This window comes from Chlamydotis macqueenii, chromosome 17 (genome assembly GCF_036417535.1).
Source record: "Chlamydotis macqueenii isolate bChlMac1 chromosome 17, bChlMac1.mat, whole genome shotgun sequence".
In the NCBI taxonomy this organism is placed as follows: domain Eukaryota; kingdom Metazoa; phylum Chordata; class Aves; order Otidiformes; family Otididae; genus Chlamydotis; species Chlamydotis macqueenii.
In genome coordinates, this window is record NC_141572.1 from 174,658 (window position 1) to 188,913 (window position 14,256).

The 14,256-nt window shown below is 48.6% G+C and overlaps 1 protein-coding gene across 5 annotated transcripts in view; it reads left to right on the top strand.

The window, feature by feature from the left end:
* The window catches only part of SETD1B (SET domain containing 1B, histone lysine methyltransferase), a 52,391-nt gene that overhangs the window by 33,559 nt on the left and 4,576 nt on the right, over positions 1-14,256 (top strand). For all 5 annotated transcript variants that reach the window (XR_015260375.1, XR_015260376.1, XR_015260377.1 and 2 more), the window contains exons 8-17: positions 3,030-3,200; positions 4,167-4,254; positions 5,139-5,356; positions 5,610-5,754; positions 6,240-6,710; positions 8,503-10,059; positions 12,403-12,569; positions 12,857-12,988; positions 13,588-13,707; positions 14,054-14,191. Coding sequence is in view for 1 of the 5 variants with exons in the window: in XM_086761102.1 (XP_086617228.1) it covers positions 3,030-3,200; positions 4,167-4,254; positions 5,139-5,356; positions 5,610-5,754; positions 6,240-6,710; positions 8,503-10,059; positions 12,403-12,569; positions 12,857-12,988; positions 13,588-13,707; positions 14,054-14,191 (3,207 nt within the window). In the remaining 4 variants the exon portion in view is untranslated. The remainder of the gene's footprint in view (positions 1-3,029; positions 3,201-4,166; positions 4,255-5,138; positions 5,357-5,609; positions 5,755-6,239; positions 6,711-8,502; positions 10,060-12,402; positions 12,570-12,856; positions 12,989-13,587; positions 13,708-14,053; positions 14,192-14,256) is intronic.

The window sequence follows — 14,256 nt, forward strand, 5'->3', positions numbered from 1 at the left end:
CAGCCAATTTAAAGCGTACCTCAGCCAGCAAACAGCTCTCTGATCTAATATGTGGTGAATTTGTCTCTTTCAAAAAAAAATCTTCACACCATAGAAAGGTTCATGCAAGCCTCAAAAAACCCAACCAACCAAGACCAACAGCAGAACCTGCAGATACATCTTCTGTTTCAGATGCCAGTTTTCAGAGCACCGCCTGCATTCGTAAGCCAGTTGCGTGTTAACTCTGGTGCCTGGGAGAGCTCCTTGGCTTGGCAGAGCAGTTGGTGATGCTGCTGCTTAGCAGCTGATTTATGAGACTGTAATTTGCTGTAGCTTAGAGCTGGCTGCTGTGACGTGCCTTGAGAAACCCGGTCCCTCTCCTCCTGACTGGTGCTCGGAGCTTTTGCTCCCAGCCAGCGAGCCTGTGCTGACAATTTTGGAAGAGGCCCCTGAGTTTCCAGGGCAGTGAGGGACACAGATCCAGCAAATAGTTGCAAAAGCAGCAACTAGAGTACCTGAGAAGTTGTTTTAAACCAGACATCCGCAGTGAAGAAGCAGAAGCAAGTTGAGGCAGTTCAGCGGCTGTCGGGCTCTCTTGTATCCCAAACTGTGGTTGGATTTAGCATATTCCTCCCTCACCTGGAATTTGCAACCCACTTTGGGAAGGGAAACTGCCTCCACCGCAGCAACTTGCCACAGTCCTTGCCACAGGTTGTGTTGGATGTGAGCGGCCTAATTGAAAATAGGAAATTGTTGCTTGGAGTAACACTTGGTCAGGAACAGAAATGGCAGGAGCATTGCTGCTTCAGGGCACCGCCTGGAGAAGCCTTTGCCAGGGCGTGTGTTGCTGTCGCATGGAGAAAAATCACACAGATTTCAGAGCCTCTTTTTGCTAGGACTGAGCACCCCCTGACGCTGATGCAGGAGAGGATTCCTCCTCAGTCATAAGCTGCCTGCTTTTGCCAAAGGAAAACAAAATATGAGTATTCAGCTTAAAATGTACGTTGCTATTGCTGATGTCTTTATGCACATGTGAGGATGAGCCGTCTGGGATTCCTGGTGGCAACTGGAGATCGGTTCCTGATGTACTTTGCCGTCACACTGATTTTTCTAGGATGGACTGAGACTTCCAGGCACTGTTTGAGCTGAAATGGTCCTCAAGAACAGGCTCTGCCATCCCCTTTTCCTCCCTCCTAATGGTTTTAATTTTTAATTTAATTTATCACGTCCTGTGCCTCAGTTTCTCTCTTTTCTCTCTGTTTTTTGGCTGCTATATTCCATCAAAGGAATCTACTGATTGCCAAGAAGTACCGTGCCATAGGTAAAAGCTCAAGGATGAAGCTGGTGTCCTAGGTCAGGCAGGATGGAAAACTTTCGGGGTGAAAGCCGCTGAGAAGCGTGTTGCTAGGTGAGGCAGCGCATGCCATGGACCTTGTCTGCCTGAGCGAGGGGAAAGCTTTTCCCTGTTCCCAAATCTGGTCGTGAGTTTAGGTCTGAAAGCCTGAGTAAGATGCGTTAAGCAGGGTGCCAGGAATAACCAGCCATCCCTGGCCACGGAGTGCCACTGCCTGGATTCCCTCCTTGATATTCCCATTAGTCTTGTCCCTCATTAGCAGGAGAGCTGAGCTGAAGCTGCCTCTTCAGTGATTACAGCCACCTTTGGCAAATTAGCTCTGTTAATGTCCATAAGAGAAAACAACTTTTAGACGGTGTTACACCTGGCTGGTGCGAGTGAACGTTACGTCCCATGCCCTTCGCTCAAAAAGAGCGTGGCACGCCGCTGTGCACGCCGCTCTCCCCAGCTCACCTGCCTCTCCAAGGCTGCAGAGGTTTGAATTCCTGTTCTTCCTTCACACCTCGGCTCTGGTGAAGCGGGGCTTGTTGTGGCTGAGCAGCGATGAGGCTGTGTGTCTAGTTAACAAGTTCTGTAGACCCTTAGGTGTTTTACCTAAATATTTTGATTTTCCTGTATCTCAGGGCTGAAGTCTTCTGACAGTTTTTCTGGACTCGGGCTGTTGCTAAACAAACACAGGGGGATGTGTGATTTTTTACTTGCTATATCGTAAAAAGAAGAAAGGTCTTCTCAGCTAGAAGGTCTGAAGTTGCTCTCAGTTATGTGGGTTAGCAGATGAAGGTAGATCACACAGCGTTAGGCTGACTTGCCTGCAGCATGCTTGAGTTATTTCTAAGACATACATCAGTATTTCTGAAGTAGCTGTGACCAGACCAGATGGGCTCCTGCAGCGTTTGGGACTTCAGGGTGGTGGTGCATGAAGATGGTGTGGTGTATCCCAGCTCCATGGCTTCCCTTCAGAGTTCAGGACCATTGTAGAGTAGCTGCTCCTTGGCCCTTGGCAGCTCCTGCCTAGGTGGAGGAATGTGTTCCTTGGGCTGTTGAGTCCTGGGTTCATGTCTGCACCTTTTCTTCCCCTTTCATCTCTCCCTTTTACAACCTTTGCTTCTGGCATCCATGATGGATTCTAGTCATTCTGAAGGTGGTCACTGCGGTCCTCTCACCAGGGACAGGGGAGACCTGAAATGAGTTATGGGGGCTAATGGGTCTGTTCATTTCCCTTGTCCTCCCTTGTGAAGTACTTTTGCCTATGTTAAGCTGCATGTAAAGGAAATTGAGATCATGTTTTAAAACACTCCATGAAGAAGGTAAGAGTGTCTGTTCTGCTGCCTGCCAGCATGATGGCTCCAAACGCAACATCACTTGGTGTCCTGTGCCAAGCCACTGCTCCGAGAGTCCCAGCAGGTTCGTTTCCAGCAGTTTTGGTGCCCTGTGCAAGGAAAATAACTTTTTAAAATGCAAAGGGGAAAAGGCTTCACAGAAATGGAAAGGTCTTGCTATCAAGAAGAGCTCCAACACCTTTTCCCTTTCAAGTGTACATGGTTATATGGTGCATCTTCAGATGCCCTTGCCTTCAGAGAAACTGATTTCTGGGCAAGGCAGTGATATTTCACAAACCTCAACTGTCTCAATTGTTTCCAGAGTTTGTGTGCTCTCCAGGAATCTTACAGTCTCAAGTATGCTTTCTCTGTTGCAGGCGTCTCTCACTCCAGTGAAGGCTGGAGGAGAACTGGAGGAAAAGCCAAAGCCAAAGGATCGAATCGCATCTTGTCTTTTGGAGAACTGGAACAAAGGAGAAGGCCTGGGATATGAGGGGATCGGCTTGGGCATTGGGTTACGAGGGGCCATCCGGTTGCCATCCTTCAAGGTAAAACCACTTTTCACTATGCTAACATTCCCCAAAGGAGCTCTGGGAAAGCAGACCTCTAGGTTTGTGCCCCAGAGCCCTACGCTGTTAGCCCCACGCTGTGTTCACTTGTGGAGTAGCTTCTGACAGCATGACTCCTAACCCACCCCTACGCTATAAGAGCAAGGATCCTCTTTTCCAGTCTTAGCTTTTCATCTGTCAGTTGTGTGAATTGTCTTTGAAGGATCTCCCTGCTCTGCAAGATAAACAGGACATTTGTTTGTGTTTCGGACACAGCGTTCCAGCATGGTTGTAAAAATACGCCGGTGCGCACAGTCCTTTACGCAGTTGGTTTTTTGCTTAGAATGTCTTGCAGTTGGGCAGCTGAGTCTCAGCTGGTTTGGTTAAGTGTTCTCTGCCTTGTGTTGAGTTTACAGAATCAGACCTGCAAGCATAGAGTCACCTATTTTAAAGAGCATTTGCTTAAAAAATGACAAGTATCTTAAAAAAAAAATGGGAGCATGGGGGAGGAAGGCAGGGGGTAAGGTAGAGGGATTCCCTGAAATCAGGGTTTTGAATGCACAAAAGGTACAAGTAGAGGTTTGGGATGAGAGATTCTGCAGTCGTCATTTAGAGTAAAACTTGCTTTGAGGTTCTGTAAGATGTGGTGGGCTCGGGCTGGCTTTCTGTTTTGCTGTGTCTCAGAGACATGACTTTGTCAAGAGTTTTCTCTGTCATCTTCCAAGTACCTGGTGATGACATGCACCATGCTGGTACCCAGGGTGTTTTCATGCAAATTGAAGGGGTAGAGTTTCATTCACAGTGAATTTCTGTTTGCAAGGAAATAAAGAGATCAAGAGCTGGGGAAGCGCCCTTGGTTTCTGGGTGTAAGTCACCATAGCAAAGTAAAGCAGTAGCAGTTTGCTTAAGAAGTTGATTTCTGCTGCTTCTAAACTTTTAGAAATGCTAATTGTGTCTTTTGTTCAGGTGAAAAGAAAGGAGCCACCTGAAGCTGCCTCAGCAGGAGATCAGAAGAGAATCCGGCCTTCTACTTCTGTCGATGATGAAGATGAAGGTTTGCAAAGCACATTTGTTTGAAACACAAGAGCACATGCAAACCACATGCAAGCTAAATTCTTTTAAACTTCACAGCAGCGTGCTTGCTTACAGTCAGACACAGAGTCGAGCATCCGAGCCAAAACCCTGCTTCTCACAAAACTCTGATCAGCTGGGAGATGTCTCCTCTGGGTTCAGTTATCTTAAATTCACTGGCGGGAACTTTAAGCCCCACGTTTTATGAATAACTCGTAACCTGCTTTAGTTCTGCTGATGCAGAGCTGGTCACCCAGCAGAGGGAGCTCAGATGAGTTCGTGGGCTGTTCCAGAGGCATGCTTGCAGCTCACTGACAGTTTGTCCTGCATTTGATTTTTAAAAACAAAACAAAGTTACTTGCCAGAAAAATAAATTTGAAAATATTTTAATATTTTTTTCCTCGAAGCAAAAGAGAGAGAAAACAAAGCTTTGAATACCATTTGTTTTGCATAGAAAAGTGAATTCAAGTTTGTTGTGCCATTAAGTTGATTCAGACTGACAGCTGGTTTTGAAGCCAAGGTACAGAAGCAGGGTTGTGTAAAGCACCTAAACAAAACAAAAAGGCATCAAACTGGGCTTACCTCAGTCATGTCATGTCCCCTAGCTGTTCTGCCTGTAGCTTGTCAGCTTTGGCCAACCGCATTTTGCCATCCTTGGCCTTTCAACACCCTGCACCCAGTCCCGCCCTCGCTTGCACTGTGAAACGGATGAACGCCTGTGAGCCTGGGGACTCACACACCACGTGGGCACGTTGGTCCTAACTTTGATCTTCCCAGATAAAAAGTTTCCGTTATGTGGTCAACTCTTTCCCTCCCTTGCAAGGTGTTTGATTGCAATTTCCATCTTTTTTTTTTCTTGCTCACCAGAGTCGGAGCGGGACAGGGACACTTCTGATACAACATCTGACCTGTCAAAGAAGGATGCAGAAGCAGTGGGGCTGAGGCGGCGACCTGCAAGGCCGCTGGAGCTCGACAGCGAGGGAGAAGAGGGAGATGAGACGTCAGAGAAAGAGGAAGAGTCCTCCTCAGAGAAGGAAGAGGAGCAGGAAGAAGAGGGAGGCTTGGTGAAAGCAGCACCTGGCAAGGTGTGTTGGTTTGTGATTGCAGTTTTGAATGCTGTCTGTCATTAAAAGGGGGCCTCGTAATTCCAGGTGCCAAAGTTACGTTCTCTAGAGGATGAGCGCTCCTACTAGGGTCTGTCCTAAGAGAACCTCTGTAGGGTTATTCCCTCTTCAGGTTTTCTGATCAGCATCCTTGAGAGTCACTGGTGGTTACCACAGTGACAGCCAGGTCTCCTAGTCAGGCACTGTTCATTTTTGGCAATACTTTCTTGCAAAGGAGGAAGAGGAGGATGAGGAGGAGGATGAAGATGATGATGAGGATGAAGATGATGATGAAGAGGATGATGAGGCTGAAGATGATGAGGAGGAGGAGACAGGTGTAGACACAAGTGACAAGGAGGAGGAGCAGGACTCCGAGGAGGGTAAGCAGTTCCAGCGGAAGCAGCAAGCGTAGTCTTTGGATCAGGTGTGATCTCCCTTTTGTACTTGGGAGCTGATTTTTTTATTTGTGCACCTTCTTTCACTGAGGGGTGGTTTTATACAAGATAATGCATACAGGTATTTCAGTCAGTTCCTGCTCTGGAAGGTGGTAGTTTCCACATTTTAAAGCTGTGTGTGAAGAGAGCAGAAAATCTTAGTACCACTCCAGAAAAGGTGCGATCCACCAAGAGACCACGTGGGCAAGGTGCCAGGCAGCGCTGGCTCTGCTGCCTAGGGAACTGCTGTGATTGTTGTAAGCATCCGTGTACATATTTCAGAAGTGACTGCAAAAATAAATAAATTGGGAGGTAACTCCTTCAAGCTCACTCACTGCTGTTGGTGCTATTTCCGTGCTGTTACAGGTTGGAAGTGATATTGTTTAACAAAGTCAGAAAGCAGAACTAATGGTAATTTGTTCTTCTTGTAGATGTAGCAAGTCCCTCGTCTTCCAAGGCTGAAGTTGAGTCATCCGATGAAAGTGAGGACTCCTCTGAATACGAGTCGAGTTCAGACTCAGATGATGATGATGAGGATGATGATGATGAAGAGGAGGAGGAGGAGGAGGAGGAAGAAGAGGAGGAAGAGGTGGTTGAAGATCAAGACAGAGAAGCCATGGTTGCTGAGACAGGGCATGAAGCTGCTGGTCATGAGCTTCCTGATGATGAGAGGGAGACTATTTTGGAGCTGTATCCTGTGGATGACTACATGGATGCAACAGGCTTGGGACTCGCAGAGCCAGCTTTAGCAGTGAAAGACGAAGGCATGGAAGAAACCAAGGCGGTGGAAAGCGAATGCGGTGAAGTCCCAGAGGCATCTATTGCTGCTGAAACACTGAAACATTTGGTTATGGAAAGAGACCAGGAAACAAAACTTGCGCTGTCTCCCATCTGTAGGCCAGGTATGCCCTTCCATCTGGTTTGGCATTTTTTACCACATTTCCAAATACAGTGTTCTCACAGCATCCAATACGTATGGGTTTGTATTTCTCTTGTTCTCTTTCTTCCTCCAGTCTTGGCTCTAGGCTAGGGGTTATCTGTGCAGGGAAAGAGATCTGTGCTGAGCTTTCCTTCCTGGTAAGGAGCTCTACACGAGCCCTCTGCTAGTAAAAATACTGTGGTTATTGTATCCAGAATCTTATCCTGGGCCAGTTTAGTTAGTGTCCTACAGGAACGGAACAGTTGTCATTGTCCAAGGATGAGTGATAGGGTGGTGTGGTGGCTGAAGCTCAAGATAGAAAAGCCATGGCTACTAAAACAGGACAGGAATCTGTGCTTAATGAGTCACTGCTGGCTCTTTTTGATGTTAATACCAAAGCAGTATGTGGCTGGGAAGCTGTATGGGGCAGGTGCGTGGAGGCTCAGAATTATATCTGGTTCCTGATGTTATTATTTGTGGGGTTTTTTTTCACTTAGTCCTTTTAAATGAGTGATACTTCCTGGTTTTCTGGAAGGAAATTGTCTTCATTCAATACAGAGTTGTATTTAACCCAAGGAAATTAGAAACCTTTTGCTAGAACAGGAGTGAGATGCATAAAGCCTGACAAACTGCAGCAGGGAGGGAATTAAAAAGTTAAAAACTGGAGCCAGCAGGGAGAACGTGTCCAGTGTGGCCTGCAGCGTGAGCCTTGGGCAGGACTGGTGTCTGAGGACTGGGCAGCATTTTGCCAGTTGGAAATCTGGAAATCCAGTCCCTGCAGAAGCTCTCACTCCTTGGCTGCCATAAAATCTGAAAGCTGTAAAGAGGCAAAGTGCTAAACTGGGCAGGGCAAAGAGGAACCTGTTTTGCACAGATCCCTTCTAGAACAGGTCAGTGTGCAGAAAGGACATAAATTCCAGGAAACGTGCATTTGGGCACCTTGTGGTGTGGAATGAGCTGTACAGGTAAGCTGTGGGAAGAAGCTCAAACGGCAGCATTCTTCCTGTGCAGCCCAGCCCGCTCGTACGGGAGTTACAGGGACTGGACCCTTCCCCAGTGACTCTCAGTTCGTTCAGCACAAATGGGAAGTGTTTCCCTTCCAACTCCCCGGGCATTTTCACCTCCTTTTGCTCTCCCACTTGAAAATGTTATTTTGAGCTGCCTAACAAGATTCACTGTTGATTCCTTTTGGCCCAGGCCCTAAGGGGGTAAATACATTCCCGACAAATGAGCCTGCTGCAGAGAGCAGCATATAAATTGCCTCGTTGATACCGTCTGAGTGTCTCCTCATTTGTTACAAGGGCTTCCTGTTTCCTCGTTACGCTCCTCCCTTCGCTGCTCCCTCCGTGGAGAACTGAGGGTGCTTCTTGGCCTTGCAATTAGTTTACCTTCCCACATTAAAAAAGCTGATAGCTTGGGGCTCTGACAGCTCTCCTCTGAAGTCCTCGCCCCACAATCCACTAATTCTTTTTTTCTGTCTGTGCAAACGATGGTCAGGGGTTTTGAAAGCAGAAAACCTTTGTTCTGGCCTGTGTGGTAGCTAATCCTCAAATTAATAGTGCGTTTTTTTAATGGTCCATTAGGGATGTCTGTGGTAGTGTCTAATTACTCCACACTCTGTGCCTCCAAAATGTAAAGCATTGGAGTTTTTAAAGCCTCCCCGTGGGATTGAGCTGTTCTGTAATTGCAGCATCTTAAACACGCCTTCGCTAGTGAGCGGCGAGTAACCAAATGGAAGCAAAGCTCCTGATTCTCCTCTCTTTTCCCCCTTTCAGTGGAAGAGTCCGAAGCCGCTGCCATGCTGCTGGAGCCAGAGGTACAGGAAGGTCCAAAGCCTGAATCTCAAGACGAGGAGGTGGCGCTTGGTCTCTCGACTACAGTGGGAGTCTTCGGAGAACCTCTGCCCAGTAAAAGCAGCTTCTTCAGCAAGTCTGAGGACAGCAGCTTAGAAGCTCGCGTTAAAACAAAACTGCCCTCTGCAGTGGAGGAAGACGACCGGCTGCCTCGCACGCCCGGGCGGGAGGTGATGGTCCATTCAGAGACTGATGCTCTCTTACTTCCAGCCCACAAGGTGCCATCCTCCATGCTTCCCTTACCGTCGACTCCTGGTAAAGAGGAACCTTTAGTCCCTCCAGAAAAGTTCCCTGAACAATTATTGGTGACCAAAACGTCGGTGGAAGAGGAGATTCCTAGGACTCCTGGGCGGGACATTTTGGCCAAGTCTTCACACCCCCTTGCGAAGTCACAGAGCACGGACACTGTTCCAGCCACGCCAGGAAGTGATGCTCCCCTTACTGGGAGCAGCTTGACCCTCAGTTCCCCTCAAGTCCCAGGGAGCCCCTTTTCCTACCCATCCCAATCTCCTGGCATTAACAGCGGCATTCCTCGGACTCCTGGGAGAGATTTCAATTTCACGCCTACTTTCCCAGAGGCTGGTGCTACCATTCCTTGCCTTCTGTCTGGCAAGAAACAGTCAGAGGATGAGCTAGACGAGAAACCCTTTAAAGAGCCTCTTGGTGCTTCCCTTACGATCAGCATGAACAGCGTTCCTTCCCCCATCCCCTTTGCCAGCCCCCCGCAAGCAGATTTCCACACGGACATGGGTTTGCCACCTGATGAGCCACTACCTGTAGCAGCCCTGCCATGCATGCATGGAGATGGAAGAGTGCCCATTGAGGAATGCAAGGCAGAAGTAAAATCTGTTTTGCTTTCACCAGAAGTACCCACTGGTGCTTCTATTCTTCCTCCCCCCCCACCACCTTCTGTTCTTCCCAAAAGGAGGCCAGGTCGGCCAAAACGGTCGCCGCCTTCTGTCCTCTCGTTGGATGTGTACTCGGGCAAAACCCTAGAACCTCCTCCTGTGCCAGTGGCCTTGGTGGAAAGTGCTGTGGGCAAAGAGCTGTTGAGTGGACATCCTGATGCTTTCTATGGACCGAAAGACCCTGAAGCTGTCACCCTAGACTTCAGGAATGACACTTTCCACGAGAAAATGGCAGCTGAGACAGTTACAGAAAAACTGCCATTTAAGGAACTGGAGAACCAGTGGAATGAAGACTTCAAGGAAGAGGAAGCTCACGTAAAACCTAAAAGACAGTGGCGAAGGCAGAAGAAGACTGAGGACCTCCCAGTTATTCCTTCCCCTGAGTATTCCCCACCCCAGCCTCAGTTCAGGCCACGCTCCGAGTTTGAGGAGATGACTATTTTGTACGATATTTGGAACGGAGGCATAGATGAGGAAGATATCAAATTTATGTGTATCACATACGACCGCTTGTTACAGCAGGACAATGGTATGGACTGGCTCAATGACACCCTGTGGGTTTTCCATCCTTATATCCTTTCTCGCTGGCGCTCTGTCTTACACAACACGTGTAGGATGCACTGGGTGGTCACTGTGTAGGATTTACACGCAAGAGGCTAAGTTTGGTGGTGGAAGGAGCTTTTACTTCCTAGAACAGCAATTGCTTGGATCAGCAGGGAATTTCAGGTTGTTTTATTCCATGGAGCTGCAATACAAAAATGCTGCAGAAATGCCTGTTCTTGCTACATTTTCAGTCTAGGACTGCAGAGAAAATCTGTATGCACCTCTTCTGTGGAGATCTCCTCGCTAGTTTGAGAAGCTTCTGTCTGCCTTTAAACCAGACTTTTTTTTTCAGCTTGCCTGTGGAATTGGTAGTCTGCACATAGGAGCCTTTAACTTGGGGCGAAAGCTTGCTGTAAAAATAATCTCGCCATCTGTGCCCAAAATGATGGGTTGGTGGTGCCAGCGGCTTTAACTGCCTTTGAGTTTGAACTACCGATAAAAGCGATGGTTTCCAAACGGCGCGTTGGGGACAGACCCAGCCCCGGGCTGGGTGGGGGAACGCAGCGGGGAGCGCGTGTAGCGCTGGCTGGGGCTGGCGGAGCAGAGCCTGACCCCATCCCCTCCCTCCCTGCCCGTGACCTGCTAATCGACAGTGTAGGCCGGCGCTTTGAGTCTTCGGGAGTGTTTTTGGGATGCACGAGGTGTCTCAGAGCAAGGCTCTACATGTGTGCAGCCATCAGTAGTGATCTCCAGAGCAGAGCCTAAAAGGCTGTGCTCATCTCTCTCTAGTAATGTTTTTAGGAAAGATACACAGATTTGTGCGTTAAAGAAGACAAATGCACCACCTCGTGTGTTGCTAGAGGTTGTGTGGAGTTAAAATACCTCATCCCTGCCTCCCTGCAAGACACAGAAGGAACAGCAAAAAAGCCCAAACCACTTAAAATAGTCAGCGATGTGATACTAACAAAAAGCAGGTGGGTTCAGTGCTGAGCTGTGCCCTCTCAAAGGGCAATGTATAAAATTATAAATATATATTTTTCTGGCTTTTCATACCAGTGCAATAGTCTTGAAATAGATGTATTTAATTGTTTAAAGGAAATATTCTAAAGGGAAGATGAAAAGCGTCATCCCCAGCAGTTCTCGGTCCGTGTCTGCCCCATTTGGAGAAGCAGTTCCCAAACCAAACCCGTTTCAAGGCCCTGCAGTGGTGGGGGACCACAGCCAGCGACCAGCAGAGTCGGGGTCAGCCGAGGGTAGGGCTTGCTTGTGGCCATGGGCTTAAATGTGTTGGTGTTTGGCAGCTTACACAGTGGAAATATTTAAAATTTGTTTCCCTGTTGATGAGGGTTATTGTAACAGCAAATTTACAGTCACTTTTTAAACCATTTAAAAATCATCTGCAGCTAGATGCCGGTTCATCCTGTGCCACGCCACGCGCTAGGTGTGAACGTACCCGCAGGGTTCACCTGCTTCGCAGAGCTCGCACCTCGGCACTCTTATTTCAAGGCCATCACTTCTTGCTTTTTGTGGTCCTTCTGCTTCAGTTTTCTGGTGTTAAGGATGTGTTCTGTCTCATGGGGAGCACTTCGGGGTAGATCTCAGTCATTGTAGGCTTTGTGGCTGTGTTTTTGGGGTGAGCTGCCAGTAGTACAGCTCTGCTGTCCTTCCAGGAGCCGCAAAACTGGAATTGCCTTCTGCCTGGTCAATGCGGTGAGTCCTTGCCAGGCCAGCTGCAGATCTTCTTGCCTGATCAGGACAGTGGAGTTTGAAACATCTGCACGGGGTCTTACCCTGCCCGTCGGGGTTTGAAGTAGCGGATTTACCGAGGCTGGCGAGAGCAGTGTCTCTCCCCGAGCGCTTTGGGCTGAGTGTCTCTTGCCTATCTGCGCTACCTCCAGCCCTCGCCAGTGGGGATGGCGGCTGCTGTGAGACCAGTGCGGTGCCTTCAGGGCTTGGGGTGGCTGCAGGGAGTTCCTGGAGGTAGGACAAAAGCACATTGCTCAGCACAGAGAAAATGGTGCGTCCAGATGGCTGCACAGCTGCTGTCTGCCAACGGAGTGGGTGCTGTAGGGAAATCCTTTCTCAAACAGGTTTCTCCTGACAACTTAACCTTTTGTGTTTAAATTTTCATTGTCTCTTTACTTTAGTTTCCCAAAGCACGCAGCTAAGAATGAAAGGCCGTGCTTGGCTTTCCTGTAGGCATGTGGGCTTCAGTGATGTTTTTATATTTTTCAATAGTATTGTTATTTTTTTGCAGCCACCTCAAAACCTTCCTCGTTTTCCAAGCTCTCCCGGTGTTAGCTCCATGTACCTATAGCAAGTTTTGTCTGATATCCACCGGTCGCTGTGTTTCTCCTTAACTTCTTTCCACCTACTAGCTTGTCTACCCCCAAGAAAAAGAAACGGGATGATGGGATGCGGGAGCACGTGACAGGCTGTGCACGAAGTGAAGGCTATTACAAAATCGATAAGAAGGACAAACTTAAATACCTCAACAATAGCCGAGCTTTTGCGGAGGAGCCTCCAGCTGATACACAGGTGAGGACGTGTCCTCTGCTGACCGCTGGGGTGTCAATGGGATTTGGTTTTATACGGTGCCACGTGCCATGGATGCTTCCTGCCTTTTGGCAAGGAAATGTGCAAAGCTGTTGCTACGCCTGTGTCAAGCTGGCCATCTGGGAGCTGCTAGGGAGGTGTTAGTGTTTGATGTGGGATGTTTTAGGAGGCCACGCATTCTGCAGTGATGTGTTGTAGCACAAGGGATTGCTCACAAGTAGGGTGCTGGGTTTGTTGGGTCGGCTTTGATCACCCATTTGTCCCCTCAGGGTATGAGCATCCCTGCCCAACCTCACGCTTCCACCCGGGCTGGCTCCGAGAGGCGATCAGAGCAACGCAGGCTCCTCTCCTCCTTCACTGGTAGCTGTGACAGTGACCTGCTCAAGTTCAACCAGCTCAAGGTAGGTCGCCCCGCAGATTGCTGCTTTGCACAGGGGCCTGGCTGAGGCCAGGGCAGGGGACCTCCCACCAGTTTGGTCCCAGTTCAGTGACGGCCATCTCAGTGCTGGGCACCCAGAAGAGGATTGAATGGTACCTGGCTCTACTGTACTTCATGTAATACGATTGTACAACGTCTAATACAAATAATTTACCTAAAGAAAGAGGAGCAGAGCAGTCACAGGGAAAACATGCTCGCTTTTGAGAAGCAGAGACGTGAGCTGGCTGATAGGCGGCTGTAAATATGATGATTGCAGAGCCTGAGCCCTGGTCAGAACCCCCAGGGTCATGCAGAGCAGAGACCGATGGCCTTAAAGGATCTGTTCTCCCCAGCATGTGGTCAGTGGTAAAAACTCAAGTACTGTAAAGTCTTTGGGCCCTTTGTGACCTCTGTTCTGCCTTCCTGGCACTGCAAGACAGAAGGAAAGTAAATCAGGTTGAAGTACCCCTGCACTGCTTGTGGCTTGGAGCGTGCTGCAGATGCTGGACCCAGGGACAGCCTTTCCCTTTCTGTGCTGAGGCTAACTCAGGTTTGGGGTTTTGGGGTGTTTTCTTCATGCAGTTCCGGAAGAAAAAATTAAAATTCTGCAAGAGCCACATTCATGACTGGGGCCTTTTTGCTATGGAGCCCATCGCAGCTGATGAGATGGTGATTGAATACGTGGGGCAGAACATCAGGCAGGTAAGCTGGACTGTGGGTGACATCTGAGCAAAAACGAGCCCTGAAAGCAGTGCTCAAGCATGATAGCGGGGATTGGGGTTGCTGCTGTAAGGCATCAGCTACGTGAGCTAGGCAGAGGTTGACGCATTTTGAGGCACAGGGGTGCGATTTTCAATAACCGATGGAAACCAAGCACTCAGATCCTTCAGAGATAAGCCCTTGAGAAGCCCATCCTGAACTTCTGTATTCTCAGTTAAGTCTGTGTTCTCTTGGGGTGTTTGGGATCACGTATCTCTTGAGCAGCAAAAGCACAGCTCAGGTGAGCGTTGTGTAGATCTCTGCTCACAACACGTGGGGTTTTCTGTAGGTCATTGCTGACATGCGTGAGAAGCGATACGAGGATGAAGGCATTGGAAGCAGTTACATGTTCAGAGTCGATCATGACACCATCATTGACGCCACGAAATGCGGAAACTTCGCCAGGTTTATTAATCACAGCTGCAATGTAAGTATCGTGGTTTTTTCAAGTAATTGTACTCTGACATACTGATAAACCTGTTGAGTTCTTGC